General features: G+C 38.4%; 1 protein-coding gene across 5 annotated transcripts in view; it reads right to left on the bottom strand.

Annotated features, from left to right (window-relative positions):
• Window positions 1–20,781, bottom strand: part of igsf21a (immunoglobin superfamily, member 21a) — a 189,055-nt gene that overhangs the window by 1,819 nt on the left and 166,455 nt on the right. For 4 of the 5 annotated variants that reach the window (XM_004547443.6, XM_076884231.1, XM_076884233.1 and 1 more), the window contains 4 exons: window positions 15,306–15,786; window positions 9,095–9,195; window positions 7,073–7,265; window positions 4,477–4,515 (listed from right to left, as the gene is read on the bottom strand). In XM_004547443.6, coding sequence (XP_004547500.1) covers window positions 4,477–4,515; window positions 7,073–7,265; window positions 9,095–9,195; window positions 15,306–15,786 — 814 coding nt within the window. The remainder of the gene's footprint in view (window positions 1–4,476; window positions 4,516–7,072; window positions 7,266–9,094; window positions 9,196–15,305; window positions 15,787–20,781) is intronic. The other variant, XM_004547444.2, reaches the window with a different exon arrangement.

Genomic DNA, 20,781 nt, shown 5'->3' with positions numbered 1-20,781 from the left:
TACTTCAAACCACTTATTTGACAGTTCCACCTATAGTAGGCATCCCCAGGACCACATTTTGCCATGACACACAGACAGTTAGACAGACTTACAAGGTGAAAACAATAGTGGCCATGCTGCTGTAGCTTATAAAATTGTTTATGGCACACACATAAACTATTTTAACCTGATTGTTGCTTATAGACTGAGACTTTGCTTCATCAGAAAAACATTTCTTCTCTAAATGTCTCAACTCAGGGGCTTGAAATCACTTGAGGTACAGCTGCAATCAAAATTATTTAGCCCTGCTGAGCTGTTAAGGGTTTATCTATTAAACCTTCCAAAGATGTTTATACATTTTTATAAATCACATTTGAGTCGAGAGATGTAATCAAAATAACATGTTTAAAATGTTTAACATCTTATGGAGGTGGATGACATTTTTGAAATACATCCATTCATTAATTTTCGTAACTGTGTGTTTAATTCAGAGTGAAATATAGAAATGTAGATGAGAATGATTCAATTATTTCATAAAACTGTTGTTTTTAAATAACTTACTATTAAACTTACCACATGTCAGGATATAATTAAACTATTGGGAACTAAAATGCTATAACAGCACCTGAATTTGCTTCAGCTGTGATAAAGATGTACCAAAATCTTGTCTCAGCACGTGCTCCAGCTGTGTAATCAACTTGGCAACCTGAGTTATTGTTTTAAAGGGTAACAGTTATTTCACCAAAGTGTATTAGTTAAAGACATGAAAGGCCCAGACAAGAAGACATCACCAACAAGACAAGCACGCATGGATGTGGTTGCCTTTAGCTGTTGCAGAAAAGGGAAAAATCGACTGTGACTGACATTACGGATTTGGTGAAATACCAGGCGATTTAGCCCAGGCACATGCCTGGTGGTCATCTCAGTCCCCGGATATGAATCATCTTGAAAATCACTAGTTTGGGATTTAACAAAAGCACAGGAAGAATGGACTAGCAGTCAAAAAAGAGAGGTACCGGAAGCCTGTGAGAAACTACACAGAAACACTTATTGGAGATCTAAAGTCGAGGGATCCTATTAAAAGCTGCCTGCTATCGGATCTTTAAAGAGAAATTTCAATTTATATTTAGCACTATTAGCAAAGTCAACATTATGTTTCAAGATTCGTAGAAATATAGATTAATGTATTAGTCCTTCTTTAACTGTTAAAAACTTTATTTGACACATGTATTCATTAGATTTTGACACATTACTCCAACTTCTTGCTGCTTAAGAGGGTTAAATGATTTCCTATTGCAGCTGAGTAATAGTAAATCCCTGTTTTCCCCTGCTTTTGAAGTGCTAAATTATATGATACAGCAATGACATAAAATCCAAAAATCCCTGTTTGATCTCGCTAACAGTTAAGCTGAATATAAACATTGGTCTTTATTTCTCATTCTTGAAAAATTAAATGCCTGGATATGGTGAACAATACTTCTATTTACAGTGTTTGCGCTTTTCATTTAACAGCATTGTACTACATTACAGAAGAGAAGTCATGAAAGAAACTTGCTTTGTGCAGCTAATGCTTTCTGAACCTCCCTTGTGGCTGCTGAGGGAGGAAAGTTGTGAACGACCGTGGGTGTGTCTTTGCTGATATAACCGGCAATTTGTCCCAGTAGTGCCAAGACTGTGGCTACAATCACTCTCACTGTGAGAGGATGACCACACTGTGTGCGGTAAGATTGAGGTTCAAAATTTTATCTGGTTAGGCCTGTTAGATAACACAGCAAGCGATTCTGAAGGATCCACCCGCTCCACCCACTGACAAATGTTAATTAGTAAGAGTTAAATCAAAAAGAGTTTCACAAATTAATCAGGATTCCATGATAAATCACTTCTGAAGGTTAATTTCAGGAGAACTCTAGAGTGCCATCTGACATTTTACATACATTAAATTCCACTTTATTTATGCAAGTCACATAACATCAGACAATAACAACTGGATCTTTTCAATAAATACCTCATCTCATTTGGTAATGAGCTCACCCAACCATAAGATCATCATCTGAGGTTCTATTCCAGTCTACAGTCATGGATGCAAGTCACCCAGCCATCTGTTTACCTTCAGTTTTTGGCTCAGACCTCAATGCATTTCTGCCAACCTGATTTTTTTTAGACAACTGGGACTGATTTCTGTGGCAACATGTTTTTAAAAAAAAGAAGGATGACTTTACCTCAGATATACTGGCTCTAAAATGTCAGCTGGAATCATAATGCTTTCTTTTCACACGAATACTTTGACTCCAGAGAAGGTTTAAGTTAAGTTAGCTGGCTTTACAAATCGGCTCGACATTTCTGACAGTGGCTTTGACGCATCCGTTTGTATGCCCACCAGTCTGAATCCTTTCTGATCTGACTTGTGTTCTAATAAAGGTTTTTGGAAAATGTATATTATGTGATTACTACACACGGCTCTTGCAATATTGCTATTTTTGACTCGGTGAATGCAAAGTCCGTCAGCTATGACTTGTATTGAATCTTGCCTTATGGTTAAACAGCTGTGTCTCAGCAAAGCGGATGCATTTTGCACCATAGGGCGACAATTCCAAACTTGTGATGCTTCTACCACCCTTGACTGACTGGTAGAGTTTTATGTGACAGGAAACATGTCACATTTTTATTCAAAATTCACTCATCTATTAAATTCCGTTCATTGCAACATCATGTAGCTTGACAATTTGTTTCAGAGACTAGTATTCTTGTCTATGACAGACTTGACTGACTGGCAGATGTGGCGTTTCCTACTTGCACCAGATGAGGAGTCCAGCATTCAGGCATTAAGCTGCGGCACGTGTGTAGTGACCTCTTGGGGCTATGTTGTACCAATTTGACTTGCATGCAAGGCATGTCTGCGCGTCCATGCTGACCTGATTCTGTCCTTGCTGTGACACACCTGCTCCTGTGCTTACCATAGCATTTGCATTCCTAGATTTGCATCCTTAAGATAGGAAGGGAACAGGAGAGGAAGACGGGGGTGGCGGGGGGGAGGGGGACAAATGGCAAAATGAAGAGTAAAAAAAATGGATAGTGGGAGAAAGGTTTATAGGAAACAGGAAAAAAATAGTAAAGTGCTGCTGGACTACAAGGCTGTTCAAATTTTGCCTGACTTTAAGCTTAAAGACAGCTCTGCATGCCATCTGCTTGGGAAGCTGTTCCCACTGTTTATTGGGACAAACATAGGCAGTGCACACATGCACTGAGGATTATACTTCAGGCAAATATATCATTCAGATGTGTTTTCCAGTTAAGCAAAATCAAATCCTTGCAAAAAATAATTATATATATATATATATATATATACATGCAAGGCATAACATAGGTTCTTTATTCCTTTTGCATCTAAAAGTAAGAGAAGTTACAATTTACAACAGCTAATAAATACACTCCTGTGTGAACTAATCCACAAATAGTGTCATGCTGTACTTCATCACTTTTCGGAGCATGGGGGGAAATTACACTAGAAAGAGTCTCCATATGTTTAACTGAGTTATCCCTATTTCTGTATCTAAACCCTGATTTCTGTCTCTATATGATTATGTTCTTATTTGAGTCTTGGTGAGTCATGATTCAGAAACCCACCAGTCAAGAATCCAGAGTCTGGCTTTTAACCAGCTCTGAATGTTTTCTTATACTACAGCATAATCTGCACTCCACATGAGGCCGACGTGATGGAAAATCTGCATCAAAAACAGAGATTGTGAGCTAGGCTCAAGAGAAAAAAACAGGAAAAATAAATATGATGGAGGAGGGAAAATAGAAAAAGCAGAGAGAGGGAAATAAGGTGGTGACAAAAGGAAAAGAGCTACCAAAAATGGATGAAGCACTAAGAGAAACTGGCACTGGGAGATAGAAAGTGAGTACAAAAGCCAGGGAGATAGAACTGAAAGACAAACAGAAAAAAATTAGAGCTAAAAGAGAGAGGGAGGGGCAAGAAAACAGGAAAGATGGAAAGGTTGTTGTCACAGCCCTGCGGCTTCTCCTGACAATCCCTCATCTTTACATATGATAATCTCAGAAGCCGCAAATGAGGCACCAATGCATATATGAAACACCGATAATCTCACACTTAGCTATAAGTGACAGGCACGGTTAGTCAGTGGAAGGGTTTGTTGCTTGCTGGTACTGAACATCAGCAAAGATTAATCCTGAATGAATCACTCTCATGCAGTGTATCTGGGGCAAAGTATTCAGGGCAGAATCAAAAAACATCCACCTGTCAATACGCTGAATGTCGAAACTGCAGTCAGCTAAAGAATTTGGTACTTTGATCAGTGCTACGTTTCTGCACACATTTTCTCACTGAACCGACTGCAGTGTCACAGTTGGTTCTCATATTACATACAGCATGTCTGAAAATGTGACGATCAAACAATACAGCCAGAATTATGAGATGCATTATTATGAAAAACACATACACTGAATGCTTGTCAGCTCTGTGGTTGAAATACTTACTGTTTAGATTCTGTGTGTTTTTCATCATGCTTGGATTTTCTGTTGAAAGGACAAAAAAAGAAAGATCAGGGAAACAATCAACCATTAATGTAGACACAGTTTACGTATAGAACTGAATTATATGCAAACAAAGAAGGAAAACTTCAGCAGCAATATCTGACAAAAGCTGTAGCTTTTAGTGACACTGAACTATGAAGTTCCTGTAGCACATGCTAAATGGCAGGTCCCCAGTCGGAAAGGCTGGGGCTGCAAATGGACCTGGGAACACACAGCACTGCAAAACAACAACCTAGACAAATTTTTAGCAGCACTGAGATCCGTGAACTAAAGCTGTGGCAAGGCAGTCTTAGAAAGACGTTTGGAGAAACCTACTGCACCTTTAATAAGCAGCACTGGTGTCTACCCTGCACAATCCTCTCTGACCATGTAGTTTCAAAGACCTCATAGGGATGAAGTAATTGCAAAAAAGGGAGCAGTGGGTTTTCAGAGCATTGACAACAACCTTTAATTCCACTTTGTGAGCTATTTTTGGATGTTAGATGTTGTATATGAGCAGGTGGAAGCCACATATAAAGCACAGTGTGAAACTTTACTTGTTTCATTGCAACCATATTAAGATAGAAGCTCCTCTGAGATGCCCAGAGAAATTAGTGTCTGCACTCTCCATATGCACGCTTGTGTTTGCCTGCCCAGCACATTTGCATAGGCATACATATTTGCGTGTCTCTGCATGTGTGTGAAGTACAGTTGTCTGCCTGTGTGTTTGTCCCTACTGGGTTTCTCATTTCTGCTGACTCACTTCAAAGTAATCTGACTGGATATTATCACTGAGGGTGGCTAGAAATGTACATCATCAAGACGTGAACGCTGCTTGTCATTGGCGGAGCGTCTCTATAGCAAGCTATCATTATACTCTATTATTCTTGATGATGTATACTGAACATTTAGTGAAGTGAGCAGAGCCCCCAAGTACTTCTATCTCTTCATCCCCCCTACCCCGGCAGGTGTCTCATCTCAAGGCCATGGGGGATGGTGCCAAGGTCACTTAATCACCATTTACTTCCCCTTAGAGTGAGTGAAGGCAATCTACAAGGAGAAGGCAGACAGATGGGCCATACTAGGCACATAGCCCATGACACCTGAGGATGCATCAGGGTGTTAAATAGACATTAGTGCACTTCCTAGCAAAACGCTTCTCAAGGTAACGCCCGCCTAAAGTGGCACTTTTCCCTTAAAGTGGCTTCTTATTAGACCTGCCCAGTAATTTGTACATTTGTGACACACTTAAACCCTGTTCAAAGGAGTGTTTCAGGTGCAGAGATAGAAAGAAATGAGGATAACATGAGGATAACATGTTCTTTGTTTCAGAGTTGCTCAAGTACAAAAATGGTGTCAAGCTGCATACTACACATTTCTAAACTTCCCAAAGAAATCTCCCAGTTTTTCTTGCTTAACTTGACATCTGTATAGTACAAGTGTCAAAAATTCTCTTTACACAAGGACTGCGTAAGAGGAGTGGCTGTATCTATCTATAGTTATCGCACTTCCAAATACAGGTCTCTGTTACATGAATGCTTCACAGTAGCTCCACTCAAAGATGACCCAGCATCTTTTTGCATCTGGTATGCATGCAGGCTTGGCAGCGTTGCTGCTACAGAGAAACTATAGACAGTCATCAAGAAAGATGTGCTTAGATTTTACAGGTAACATTGAACATACATTTAAAAAGGTATTATTTTAGCTGACTTAAAGACAAGTAATGTCTGCCTACTTCTGGCTGTAACTCTGCTGTAGCCTTTTTAGCCATGAGGTCATTCAAATAAACCAATTTAATTACTGGATATCATTTACAATATGACTTTTCAGGGAAAAGTGAGTCAGGGGGTATGTTTCAACACGGGACCGACAGATTAAATTGTCAATGCACTCGTGCAAAGTGACATTTAGCTGTAACAGAAGTCATTTCATTGGGACTCTCAGAAAGGCAGATCCCAGTTCTTCCATGAGTGTCCAGTGCAAACAGAGCCAGAGGAGCAGGGCACACAGACATAACAGAACCTGTAAGCATTCCAGCTCCCACATCAACACCAGCAAATGAAGTACTTTTCTAACACTGCCAACAACAAAGTCTTTTGATTTTAGCATGAGCCTTTGATACCATAGTTGTGTTTTGGTGTTTAAGTGAGAACAGCTGAGGACATGCCATTAATGGAATAGTCACTAAATCCCTTGCTAGAGAATAGTTATTCTCAAAAGTGCTGCCCTTAAAAGAATGCATTGTGGAAGCAATTACAATCTCTTATTAATCACACACTCAACAGCATTAATGATTTATACCTAAAAGCGGTCACATAAATCTCTTAAGTATTCTTCAAAGATATTATAGATACATTAAAACGAATTTTGTAGAATTACGCAATTTTCTTTGACATTTAAATGTGTAAAATGTGTGCCTGTGAAACTGTGACAAACATTATTTCATATTTATTGTCCCCTAAATAATTCGTCAAAATTAAATATGATTTCAGTTTAACTGCTAGTGTAGCAGCTGCTTCAGAATGGGACCAGAGTATGTTGCAGAGTTCAGCGTACATACCGAAGACTATGAGGCGAGTGTGCGTATCTGTGGAACCCAGAGGATTCTGGGCTGTGCAACGATACATGGAGCCGTTAAGCTCAGCTGGCACTCTCTCCAAAATCAGCTCCCTCCCCTCTCGCTGAGTGCTCCCATCCAGCAGGCGGCCCCCCACCCTCGTCCAGGTGAAGAGTGGCTCAGGGAAAACCTCGTTCTATCAACACCCAAATGGAATGGAAAGAAAAATAGGAACGAAAAGAAAAAAAATGCAGATGAATGGTGTTGAAAGGGCAGAACAAAGAAAGTCTGTGAGTGTCAGCCAAGAGATTAACAGCAAAGTATACATGAATAATACAAGCTCCAATTTCCCCCTAATGCAAAGGCAAGTTAACAACATGCATTAATAATCATGCTTCACTTTACAACAGTTTTACACAGATAGGCGTTTGTATCACTCTAACTATGCATCCTCAAAGGAAAAATTACATGACAAAAAAAGACACATTTAAAAGATTTCTAAAGAACATGCTCCAGTCTCCAGGGCTCCAGAGGACCAGAGCCCCGACTTAGGGATGTATTGAAATGTCAGCACCATAACCTCACATTTTGAGAAAAACATACCACATGAAGTTAGTGTAGAACTGAAGTCCTGTATGTGCTATCACTAACTGTGCTGAAAAAGTAACCGTCAGTGTGGCTGTTTCTGCTCAAGAGTAGTTTTTCCTACAGAGGTCCATGAACTCAAGAGCTAGCTTATTTGGCAAATTCACAAATGCAGAGTGAAGCAAAACAAACAACATTTTCAGCTACTGCAGTTTGCCCTTCTTCCACAGTTTTTCAAGCACAGTGTATACTCTACTATAGATGTGAGCAAGTCTACTGTGTTTTAAGACAGAACAATCTTAAACTTGAACTTGTTGCACTTGTTTTTAAGACAATGATGTAATGAATACTGCTGTATAATAATACGAATATAATTAAAAACATATTCAAGACTGACAAACAAACAACACATCAATGAGAAGGAACAGAAAAAAAAATCCTCTGTAAAAGAAGCATCAACAACAAATTACGCAGAGGAACATCTTATTTCATCACAAAGGCAGGCAGCAAAATTATTAGTCTTGGCACAGTATCGTATCTATTGTGAAACCCCAAAGCCTAGGGCCCGGGGAAGGATAAGGGAAATTTGCTTTCTGATCAATCTGTACGCACTGATGCCTACGCTGCCGAAGGGCCCAACTGGCTGCGTGCCACAGTCAAGCCTGTTTATAATAACCAAACTTAACCCTGTTAAAAAAAAAGCTTTAAAATAATCTTAAGGTCACTGGGCAGACATGCATGTATAAATCTTTGACGTCAATAACTCAGTGTACTAAACTGACAACAACAACAATGCAGAATTTTAATTTCGTTCCATAAAATTTCATAAATTTCATTTCATTAAATTAAATTTGAAATCTGAAGTATGATTCCTATAGACTACAAAGTAACAAAGGGCACCTGCGCTGTGCACCATTAGGCTGTTTTATATCAGGATTAGCCATATTCGATTCACCTGACTGACTCTCAATGTGTCATTTCTGTCAAAGATATCAGGACCACCCAGAGACCATTCACACAAAAGACACCTGCTCCTATTTGGGAAAAGAAATCAGGAAGTCTGAAAGCAGCATCAAAGCTGATAGCATAGTTTCCAACCTAACATAAGCATGTACTTTTGAATTTATTCATTTTAATTCTTTAGTTTTAGTTTTACATTTGAAGATTTATTGAAAACAAACATTCTGAAAAGCTGCAATGTTTGGCATTTTGGGTGTACTAACTTTACTAACTTTAAGCAAAATGTTGAAATGTAAATCCATTTTTTTCAAAATAAATATTGCACATGCTTGAATAAATAGGTTAAAGAAAATATGCCTGTGCCCAGCAAAGTGGTCACTAAAGAGGAAAACTAAACAGGCTTCACTGCACATGTGCACCAATCTCCTCCTATTGCAGACTTAATTAGTCTTTCATTTTCTTAAAACCCCATGCACTTACCCCTGGCGATCCTACCTGGAATCCTTGCACAGTGATGCGCACTGTGTCCCCTACCTTTGCCCTGCTGGGGGACATCAAAAGTTTAGGACCCTTTGGAGCAGCTGAAAAGAAAAAAAGACAGAGAGACAAAGGTCATTGTACTGAATATGGGGAGCAAATCCTGCTGGATACCTGTTTGGTCGCAGAGGGAGGGATACAAATACAATTTCCTGTCTATTAAGGTCACAGGCCGAGAGGTGAGGGACCTTCAGGTTCTTTCATCCAAAGAACTGTGCTGGATTTATTCCCCTTTGGAGAGAAAAGGAACTAAATTGGGTAGATACTCATTACTAGAGGAGAATGGGAGTGAAACGGGTGGAGTGTGGAGGCAGTGAGATAAGGGACACTCACAGAGCTAATTCCCTTGTCTTGGTGCAGACAGCAGCCCCCAGATGGCTTTCATTTAGACCATCTAAAACAATGGGGCGCAAGTAGGAGAGGGAGTAGCCAGATTCTAATATCATGGAATTGTGAGGGGCCAGCGATTGTCCTGCGCATGTAGTGTTGAGATAAAATGAATGATTTGCATAATGCTATTAAAAAAAATGAAGGTAAGTCATTTCATTGCAGCTAAACTGCACAGCACGCTGCATTAGGACAATATAAGCAGGTTCTGCACGATTTGTGATGATTAACAGCTCCCCTAAAGATAACTGCTCCAGATGCTGCACAGTTCCATATGTTAAACAAATGGACTGAGCATCACATGCAATGAGACTCCTATCAGTAACGCCTGTACAATGCAACCCAGGAGTTCTTCTGTTTAATTTGGTTCCAACTCTTAATATAAATCACACAGGGTGTTTGCTTTCATTGATGAACTAAAGCATAAATAAATAAACAGACAAATGACCTATACTTTTCGGCAATTAATCTGGAAACAAACTGTCCAATGCTACTAATGAATCACAGACTTTTCTTAGGCAGTCAATGACTACCAGCCTGTATCAGACTAATGGATTCAGAAATTACACTGTGGATTGTGCGTGTGACACTGTCCACAGTATAACATCCTCTCCTAGGGAATGTTATATAAAGCAGAAACAAAAGCAATTTAATTCCATGAAAATTTGCAAAAGAAGCGACTGAAAAGCGATATTATTAAATATCATCATAGTCATCATCATTATTTTTATTGTTGTTATTAGCAAAACTTGTTATTCTCTACAAGCTGATGTATCTGTTCAGACCCCAAGCAGCGTAAACGGGTGCAAATTCCAAAAAGAAATTTTGGCAACAGCAACCTTAAAAAAGAAAAATCAAACTCAGGCAAAATAATCACATCTTAGCCCTGGCATCCAAACCGGAGACATCATGTGAGCAATTTGACATGAGTGTTCCATCTCACGCTGAAGACGGATGGCATTTAACAGGCTAGTTTTGGCATGGTAGTGTGAAGCACTGTATTTCCACCTCCTACACACTAACAGAAGGGTATTTTTAAATACTGGTGTCATGGCGTCACATAGAGCTCGCCAGGCATATGGCTGGGAAGATGATGGCCGATTTCTGGGATTTGCTCCAGCAGTGACAGTTGGCGTCCTACGTCACCATCTTTGATTATGGCAGCATGCAGCGTGATGGACATGATACAGCTTCTTTGAGGTGAGGGCATCACAGGAGAAATGAGCCACGGTCCCATGAGACCTAATGTCACTTAAGGCCCAACTTCTTAAAGAAAGAACTGTTATGACTTTAAGAGAGGTCAGAGAATAAACATGCCCCCCAGAAAAGCAACTGCACACCATGCATCAGGTGTGCTTTAATATCAAGAGAAGGAATCAACAGGTCTGCCCAGCTGTACACCGGACTTAAACCATTAAAGGGAACCTACCGTATTAGCCGGGTGACTGGTTCGGTTTAGAAAGAGAAGGTGAAGAGGCTTGCAGCTGAATTTAGAGGCCTGACTGACTGCCAGATTGTACCATCATGATGAATCAGGCCCCATGCTATGTGTTTCTTAGAGTTACCTTACACACTAGGTGGCTAAAAACACTAAAATAAGACAGACCGATGACCATGGAATTATGTTGCAGTTGAACAAAGTCACAACATAGCGACATACTGCAACACATTACATGCACACACATAATCCTCATAAATATTCAGACATGCAAACGCACACACAGATCACAGATGTGTTCCTGAAACGGAGCACCTGATGATCAGGACCTGGCACAGCAAAGACTGGACTGTTTAAATTCCTGGAGTCCTTTTCACTGCTGTAGGGTGTGGTGACATTTCCATCTCTTGTCTAATTATATTCTAATAAATCCAAGCCAAAAACTTATTTTAATTTTTAGGATACACTGTTCATGAATGAACTGACGTTCATGAATAAAATGGTCATGATCTCATAAAGGTGAGTCACTTTTTTAGACTTGTGAAGACCAGCACCAGATTCATTTTCATTTGTATGGTGAGCACAGAGCCAATCATGAATATTCATGAAGTGTGATACAACATTGGTCGATTGTCAGACTGTCGTTCTGTCTCCTGTGGCGATATTAAATCTCTGAAAGATTTATTACTTATGAGCACTGAAAAGATCTCCCTTTCATTTCCTGACCAAACACACCTGAGAGAACCAAGAGGGTGTGTGTATGAGTGCAATTATCCAGTTACAACTGCATAATAAATGAACTGGGTATGTAAGCGATGAGAATCCTAAGGTGAGCTGTTTTACACAGTCACATTGAATTAGAGTTACTGATATACTCTAGAAACCTAGTGCCATTTAGTCTGGCAATAATATTCAACACAATTTGGTACGTGAATCACAACCATATTACCTTTTTTTCCTAAATACTCTTCCATTCCAAGATGGATCAAGCTCTGAGCAGGTCAGTGAATGCTTTGAATTTCAAGTACGCTCAATCAACAATCAACAAACGCACATTTTCTGTTCTCATTTTTTTTCTACTGATGCTTCTTCCATCTCTTTAAAAGAACAAAGGTAGTGCTAAATTAATGACTTCAAACACAGCACAGAAAGGCTTGTCAAAATATTAACACTTTTGACATTTAGCAAGAGTTTCACAGGGCCCATTTCCCCCAGGTTGTGTCATCTGTATTATCAACATGCGAAAAAGGCAAAGAGCTGTTAGAATCCTTACAGCAATACTTTGTCTTGCGAAGACAGCTCGTGCCATTATACCTTCAACTGATGCCGCCTGCCTCCCTCTAGCAAGTGATGTACTATATTTCTATTCACTTGGGAGATGAGGGTGACAGTTATTACATTTGAAAAGACGATTTTGTGGTATGAGAAATTCCCATTTGAAAAAGTGACAATGCCAGTCGCAACAATTGGTTTTTAAATAACGGCCAAAGGGCTTTGTTAGGCAGTAGATCCTCTTCAGGGATATGGCTGGTAATATTTCATATTTTTCTCAATATCAATGATTTCCATTAAAAGTTTAAAACCATCAACAAATTGATATAAGTACAGTGCCAACGACAGGTGAAGCCTCTATTATTTCGTTAGAACTCTATTGCTATCCAAAAACAAACAATAAAAAAACAACAAAAACAAATGTCAAAGAACCTAAATAGTGTGCTAACAGATAAAATAGCTCTATAATAACGTAAAATGAGCAAATCACAACTACAATACATGCTCACCAACAAAAAATTCAGGAAAATCAGTCCACAACTAATTATTAATCCACCATATACCATACACTATATACATGATTTTTGCCTAAAATGAACACTTCCCTTGTCAATCTGGACAGAAAACTGATCCAAAAGCTTCAACAGAAAGGAGTGTCCCATCTCCTCTAATTGATGCCCTGCAGATTCAACCTATTTACCCACATACACATATGGAATCTGGCATAAGGTCTTTTTGGCATACAAGTTGTGAGGAAATAACACTAAACCTAAAATCCCCACTACATTTTTGTCAAACTTTTTTTCCTCAGGAATAATGTGTTGCCTAACCATTACAGGAGTCAGAGGAGTGTGAGAGAAAGTGACTCAAAGTATCAATTTGCTGTAGATAGCTAGAAATTCATTATTATGGTTTTTATCATATATGGCAAGTGTCTTTACAGATATCCCTTAATAGCACACTTGAATAGTTCAAAGAAGTACATTTTTACTTTCTTCATAGGATGTTGTCAGGTTTAAATTCAAGAAGATAAAGCCTTTATTCCATAAAACACGTCTTACTTGTATGTGGGTTTTTAAACTCATGATACCAGCTATAAAAGTTGCTGTAAATTCTCCCTTTAACAAACAAACAACACATGCCATTTACATGTGTCAGACCTGCCATTTAGTTCATAAATACAGTGTAGATATTATAAATGAATACATTTTGAACAATTTTAATTTAAAAATTGTTCTATAGGTACCATATATGTCCTCAGTCAATGCTGCCTGATCCCCCAATACTAGACCTTTCAGTTGTATTGACTAACAAAATATCAGATTTTTTTTTAGAACTGCATACAGTCCCATTGCACTCTCCCAGATATTTAAGAAAACTTTAGTTGTAATCAGTCAATCAGTGTCATTTATTCAGATCTCTTTGCTCTGTATCCATACCAGTTTGCAGCCAATAATCTATGCTTGTTCACAGTGAGACTTCCAACACCTTAATGAAGAGGAAAAAGCAACAAACATTTAATAGTATAACTTTAGCAATTTTCTGTTTGCTTCAGACTTGAACAGGTGAGTTACAATTCTAAGTTATTGATTTTACGAAACCATTTTGTTTAAAACTATATTTTATTCTGGCCCGTAGAAGTTTTATTCTCACAGTAACAATTCTGATAATCTTTTTCTTTCTTCTACTAAAGAAAGAAAAATGGAGCCTGGATTTAATCATAATAATCATCATCAACAACCTCACACTCTTGTCTCTGGGTGAATCACTGCTTTTGGAAGGTTTGGTCTAGCACTTAAAAGAAAAAAAGATAAACCCATTAAGCAATAAATTAATAAATTAGTTTTTATTTATTTAGTTATTTACGTAATATTGAGGCAGGGTATTTGTAAAGCTAAAAAAAAATATTGACACGAAAACATCATCTCCTTCATGCATTGTATTTTCCACTTTTAAGTTGGTAATTAATTTGTAAATGCATTCTCTAAGTACTTAACGTAATAACATTTCCTATAGATGAACAATGTAACCATTGCTGCTCACCAGCACTGAAAATGGGGACTTTTAATTAAATGAAAGGCGAGGATGTGACACTGCAATGGTAAGCCAGCCACAGCCTCCTCATTCAGAGCCTCTTTTGCTTTCAAACACTGCTAACTTTTCATGGAAGATATTGTCTCTGTTTATCATGTTACGACTGCTGGCTTCTATCCAGGACTGTGATGCCAACGTACTGCCTTTGAAGTGTTAATTGGATATGCTGGATGCCATCTTTGTTTTTGGAATAAAAAAACCCCCCAAAAACAAAATTTTTAAAGTCAGAGTATGTGTGTCTCTCTCTTCGATCAGATGCTATTAAAACTTAATGCTAAGTTTTCCCATAAAGTGTGACTCCTGTTCTCTGAAATCAGTATTTGTGTAGCTATTCCATCTCCTTTGATCGTTTGCAGATGAACAAACAATAATAATCCTAATGCCACTGCGTTTTTCTCCTTCTGATGAAACGGCAAAATTAAGACACTATGTCTCTGACACACTAAGGCATATTACTGAAGAGCTTAAAGGAGGTTTTCACTGAGGTTCGAAGAAGTGGAGCATCTCTGTGAGTGCCTTTCCTATAATAAAACGTTGGTCAGTGTGTCTAAATTCTCATCTGACTTCTCTAATTCAGGCTGACTTTTTCAATAACGCTCCTGAGTTAACTCAATCTAGCAACAGACAGCTCGATGAATTGCTCTGTCATTCACTGTGAGTTTTGCATTCAGTGTTAAACTTGCAATCTGCTCAGCTGTAACACAATTAAGCAGCATCAAATGAAAATCAGTGTTCTGAGTACATTTGCAACGAAGACATAAGGAGGCCCAGTCGGTCTCCAAGTGCGGCAACGGGATACGAGGAGACAGCAGGAGATTAAAAGAAAAAAGAAATGAGAAACGAGTGTATGTCTTGCGGTTTTTTGGGTGGCTGGGAAGTGGAAAAGCGGACAGATGAGCAAAAGGTCTGTGTGGGAATGAGTACAGCATGCAAAAGCAATGAGTTGGACAGCATCCTACTCACCTAGAGTGACCTCTGTCTGCATAGGCATGGACAGTGCTGGATGCTTCACTTCGCAGCTGAACAGGGCATCATTATCTAACTGGGGGTTGAGGGTCCAAGTAAGTCGGGCCTGCACCACCACAGAGCCATCACTCTGGGGGATGTGAGTGTGGCTAAAGTAGTAGAGTGGGTCTGTGCTGTGCACCCAGCGGGGGAACTCCCGGCTCACTACTGTCTCTGGAATGACCTCTGTTGCAGGGCTGGGTTCGTAGGCCTGTTGTCCATGAGTGTGGACACGTTGGGGGCTCTCTGTGTACAAGCGGGGCGATCGTCCTTCGGGATCCAAGAGGGAGAGGGACCGCTGTAACTTAGTGTCATCAAGGTCCCTGCTGATCAGTGGCCTGGCTCCTCTCACCCCTGCTGAGCTGCTCCCCTGGTCGTTGGCGGACGGTAGAGTGTAGGAGATCACCTCTATCAGCTCACCATCTCGTTTAAAGTATACCTTTAGGCAGAGAGGCGTTGAAAGAGAAAAACAGATGGAGTTGAGAGGAAAAAAGAAAAAAAAATGACATATTTAACTAGATACTTTATCTTTACCAGAAGAGTACACACAAATGCATGACTTCAATTTTGCCCTAATAGAATATGTGGTCAGGAGGTATCACAAGCTGCGCGGTAAACACAATATTGACATATTAATTTCAACACTGATTCTCATTTTAGTTCTATTTTGGTGCCAACAACTACTGAGCGCAATATCTGTCGTTTCACCTGCTTAATGCAGCTGAATGGTTACAGCCTATTGCTTACGCTGTCTGTTGGCTGTTGGCTGGGACGGCAGCATACAGTGGGATTAATAGATCGGCAGGAAAGATTAAGAACAGAGAGCCCACACAGTAAATTTTGTTTTGCCACAGAGCCATTACACTCAGTATAGAATGTGAAAATATTCAGTTTTTGTTCTCTGTGTTTTATCATCATAACAGCACCACTCACATTCTTATTTCTTTCCTTTCTTAATTGTTAAACATATAGAATAATGGCGTTTTAATTTGAGAATTGTCTCATTCCCTATTTCATTCTGCAGTAGCTAGTGCTGCAGTCAGGGATTTCCCTGAATATTACAAGTGTTTCCTTAGCATTTCATGCATCACATAATTTCTCCAGCTGCCTTATCTCTCAATAGAGAATTCATACTCCCATTTCTGCACATAACCTCCAGATATTAGCATTGAAACAAGGTTGTGTAGTTACAGCCTGTGGTATTTTTTGTGCTGTTAATGAACAGAAATTTTAATCCGCAGCTCTTTGGGGAACCTTTGGTCATTTGAATTTAGTTTTTTCAAAGTATTATTTGTAGTTCTACAGTTCATTGCTTAGTATGTAAATTTTTATTATATTTGCAATAGGGAACTTTACATTTTATGACTCTTCCAGCAAAAAGAACGATTTACATTTAAAGTGACAGCACAGCACTGGATGTTTTCCATCCCCAACAACAAGAAGAACATCATCAACATCGGGGTAAAGGTCAGTTCTAAATTACCAGTATATCCCAATGTGAAACTACCACAAATGTTTCCAGGTAATCATCACACTTCTTGAAGTTTGCTTTAATAGGTTACTAATATGTAACTAGAAAGTGCATTTTCTGAAGAAACTGCAGTGTGAATGCTTGAATCTGAATGTATGCATTGAAATGAAATAATTACTGAATTTAAGTTAAAAATTTTGAATGAGATAAAAAAAAAACCCCGAATTTAACCTGAAAACAACAGTGCTGAACTGCTAAAAGCTGAAGGTTACACAGAAGAAGAAGTTGGAAAAAAGCTGAAAATGTTTTAATTGTAAATTAGAAAAACCTAAGAAATGAGAAAAGAACATTTAGAGTCAGAAAACATCTGAAAGAATATTAAAAGGTCATATTCTTTGAATCACTGAATGACTAAAATGTGATCCCTCCACTTGGACCCACACAGTTTAAAAAGTTTACATCTCTGAGCTTTGAAAGACAAGATGTTGGAAAAAGAACAACGATGGCGACGTTTTGAGGGTAAAATGATGGCTGTGACACTGTGGACACAGCAGCAGTTGAAAGAGAAGTGTTTAATATGAATCTTGGCACAGTGGCAGGCAGAGCTCGTTAAGCAGGCAGGTGTGAGCCTGGTTGCTATAGTGACCGCACCCAATGGCTCCATACACACGGACACAGACATGCACCTCACTTTTGCTGCTTAAAATGAACAGAAAAGTCAGGCCGAAACAAATCGTTCCCAAATGAAAAGTAAAAGTCGTATTGACAAAATTCTTTCACTGTGAGCGACAGCAATGTCTAGTCTACCAAATTCTCAGTTTTCATGTCTGTGGAGTTTATTATATGGACGTGGTGACAGTGGAAAGACACCATGCTCTTCTGATTTTCAAACGAACCTTCTGAGCCATTTTAACATTAGAGTCTATGGAAGAGTTGGAGGGAGGAGGCTGTGCATTGGTGACATTTATGAAAGAACCATAACACCTAGTACAATAGTAAACACATTGGATGAAAGAGGACAGCCATGTCTACGTTTTGAGGGTAAAATCATACCTGTAGAGCAAACGCTGCGGACACAGCAGCAGTTTTAAAAAAGATTTTAAGATTATTTTTTTTGCTCCTCTCACTCTAGCAGTTGAGCTGCCTCACTCTAGCCCCAACATTCCGTCCCATACACACCCATTATAAACTCTGAAACGGGTGAAAAAACATCATGAAACTTAAACTGGAACTGAAGAAAAAGTATAATAGATATTGAAAAGATAAATGCAAGTTGAATAGTTGAATGTCTTGTCTTCGTTTTAAAGTTTGAATGGTGGCTCTATGTCAATGTATGTGGAAGTAGTAAGAGTTTAAAAATGAGTAAGTTGAATGAGGATTTGAAGGGTCTCCCCATTGAAATACATTATAAATTTTTGTTGAATAAAGTTGAATAAAATTAAAAATATAAATGTTAAAAATATGAAAAATGGAAGCAGTGTTGTCCAAAAGAATAGGAATCTAACGGTGTTGGAATGGTTTTTCTAAGTTGAACGGTTTTGAAGGAGTAGGATTACAAAAAACGTACGGAATACAGAATAAAATATAATAATAATAATAATAATAATAAAGATTACAACAACAATACTGTGAATGCTTTTCAAGCATTCACACTAATTAAAAAGAAATAGTGTTGCAATTTGCAGTCCTGGGTCATGTTATTACCACACATTAGTCTTATAGGCATATTTTATTTCCACCTAATTACCACCAGTTTCTGACCTGTTATTATTACCTGTTGTTATTAAATAAACTTTAATGTAATACTACTCAGCACCACTGTTGATACAAGACAATTACTTGGATTTTTGGCAATAATTTGTTACTTCCATCTTATTACCTTCTTGTTTCCTTTTTAATATGACATTATTATCAAAATGCAACAGAAAGTGCTTCCTAACACTATAGTAATTAGTACAAAAGTAAAGCATTTCAAATGTCATATTGAAATATTTACACTTAGTGGACAGCTTTACCCTTTTGAGTCACATTCACTGTTACATCAATGTTAATTGTAATATGAATATTATTGACAAGGCTGCCTCCGTGGGCCCTGCTGCTACTGGACACACAATATCATTATGAGCTGTGTTGTGCTGCAGGGGATTTTTGTGGTATTTATAGCTTACTCATAAAACTTTCTAATGCACAGCAGATGTTGCTCAAACCTGCACAACACCTACAGTACAGAGATACAACAAATTTTCTCTCCAAAGTTTGCTTACTTTCGGTTGTTGTAGTGATTGGCACTTTTTCCTCCACCAAATTTTTCTACCAGTCTACCTCATGTGACAGCTTAAAATTCAATAGCACAATGGGAAGTGAAAACATCAACCTTATCCACAATGACCCTATTGCATCTGCTGCTAATTCCTACAGCTACTCAACAACTTGCGTAGAGAAGAAGCTTTTGTCAATGTGTACTGCAGCACCTCATTAATTATCACAGCAGGTGGAGGGAGAGCAGTGCGGATTAGAAAGATCTATGCACCTGTTCTCGAGCTTTTGTTGGACAAAATGGTGTGGGTACACAATAACACCTGTGTTGGCTATAGATTGGTATAATAGGGAATTAATTCAGTAAGCCTAGATAACTGATTTGTTTCCGTAAACATTAACAGACAAGTTCATTTATAGCCATAAAAGAAATATTGATTAAATGTCTGAATGACTTAACAGGGTGCACTGAGCCCTGTGTTATGTCAGCTCTCAACATGTTGGAAATAATACATTATTGAGGTGTTACTTCCAGCAAAATATCAAGAATAAGTTTTTTGTCACCTGTCTGGTTTAGTTAAAAGAAAAGGAATAAATGGATGTTTTATCAAAGACATGAATAAAATGAATGACACAAATGTAGCTGCAGGGAGAAACTAAAGTTCTATTTCTGTTTCATTATTCTGCAGTTCTGCTCCTTTCCTCTCCCATTAACAGATCGTATGTACAGTGGGACATGGATATGGAAACACTTTAGACAGCGATATAAATAGACATATTCGATATGAAAGTCTTCGAAGAGGAGTTGAGTGACACAAGTCTTTTTAGATTATTTGTTGTGCTGTCTAAATGATTACAGACTAGTCATATTTATTGTGACAATAATTTTTCTCAGTGTTAAACAGTATTACCATCATCAATTTTGAGACATTTTCCACTTGATACTACTTCTGCATTACTTGTGCCTGATTTGCTGAGCCATACTTTGTGGATATTAAATGCACATTAGTAGAATGCGTAAGCTTTAAAAACATTCTGTCTTATACCAATATTTGTGAGACGTTATTGAATATTTCAAGCTCAGAATGCTAACTTGTAAGACATCATATGCTGAACAAATTGGATTTAGGATTAAAATAATCTGTAAGAGTGGAATAAAGTTTTCCAAAGCCAATATTTAACATCTTGTAAACTGTTCTCTGAAATGATTGCATGATTCGTGCTGCAACAAAATAAGTTAACAGGACCCTGTGTCCTTGTAAATATTAATTTGAACCAACTAATTCATCCTAAAAATCTATGCACAATTAAGGACACATCTGCCATCGCTGCTGTCTTGGTCTGTTTTTCTTTAAGCTACCTACTAATTTGCTAAAAATCCCATTTCCCACATTTCCTTGTTTGACAGGCAGAGATAATGGAAAGCACATCACTTCTTTCATTCTGTACAAATGAGAGAGCAAACACTGATTAATTTTCTACATGTGATTATAAAGCAGCCAAAATAACACTGAGGATGTCTCTCATTGTGATGCATGCCTCCAAAAGATGATAATGCTTCACAAAGTGACATGGGCACTTTTGTCGGATATGACTTTAGAAGAATCACCTTTTTGGATATTATGCGTTCTGATGAATGCACTTGTTTTTCTTATTGATCAATTCTGATCTTTTATGATGGGTTGATTTCCAAACATGTTGTGGGAA

Source organism: Maylandia zebra, linkage group LG5 (assembly GCF_041146795.1).
Source record: "Maylandia zebra isolate NMK-2024a linkage group LG5, Mzebra_GT3a, whole genome shotgun sequence".
Classification (NCBI taxonomy): domain Eukaryota; kingdom Metazoa; phylum Chordata; class Actinopteri; order Cichliformes; family Cichlidae; genus Maylandia; species Maylandia zebra.
The sequence above is the reverse complement of the archived record's forward strand: the minus strand, read 5'-3'. Positions and strand labels throughout refer to the sequence as shown.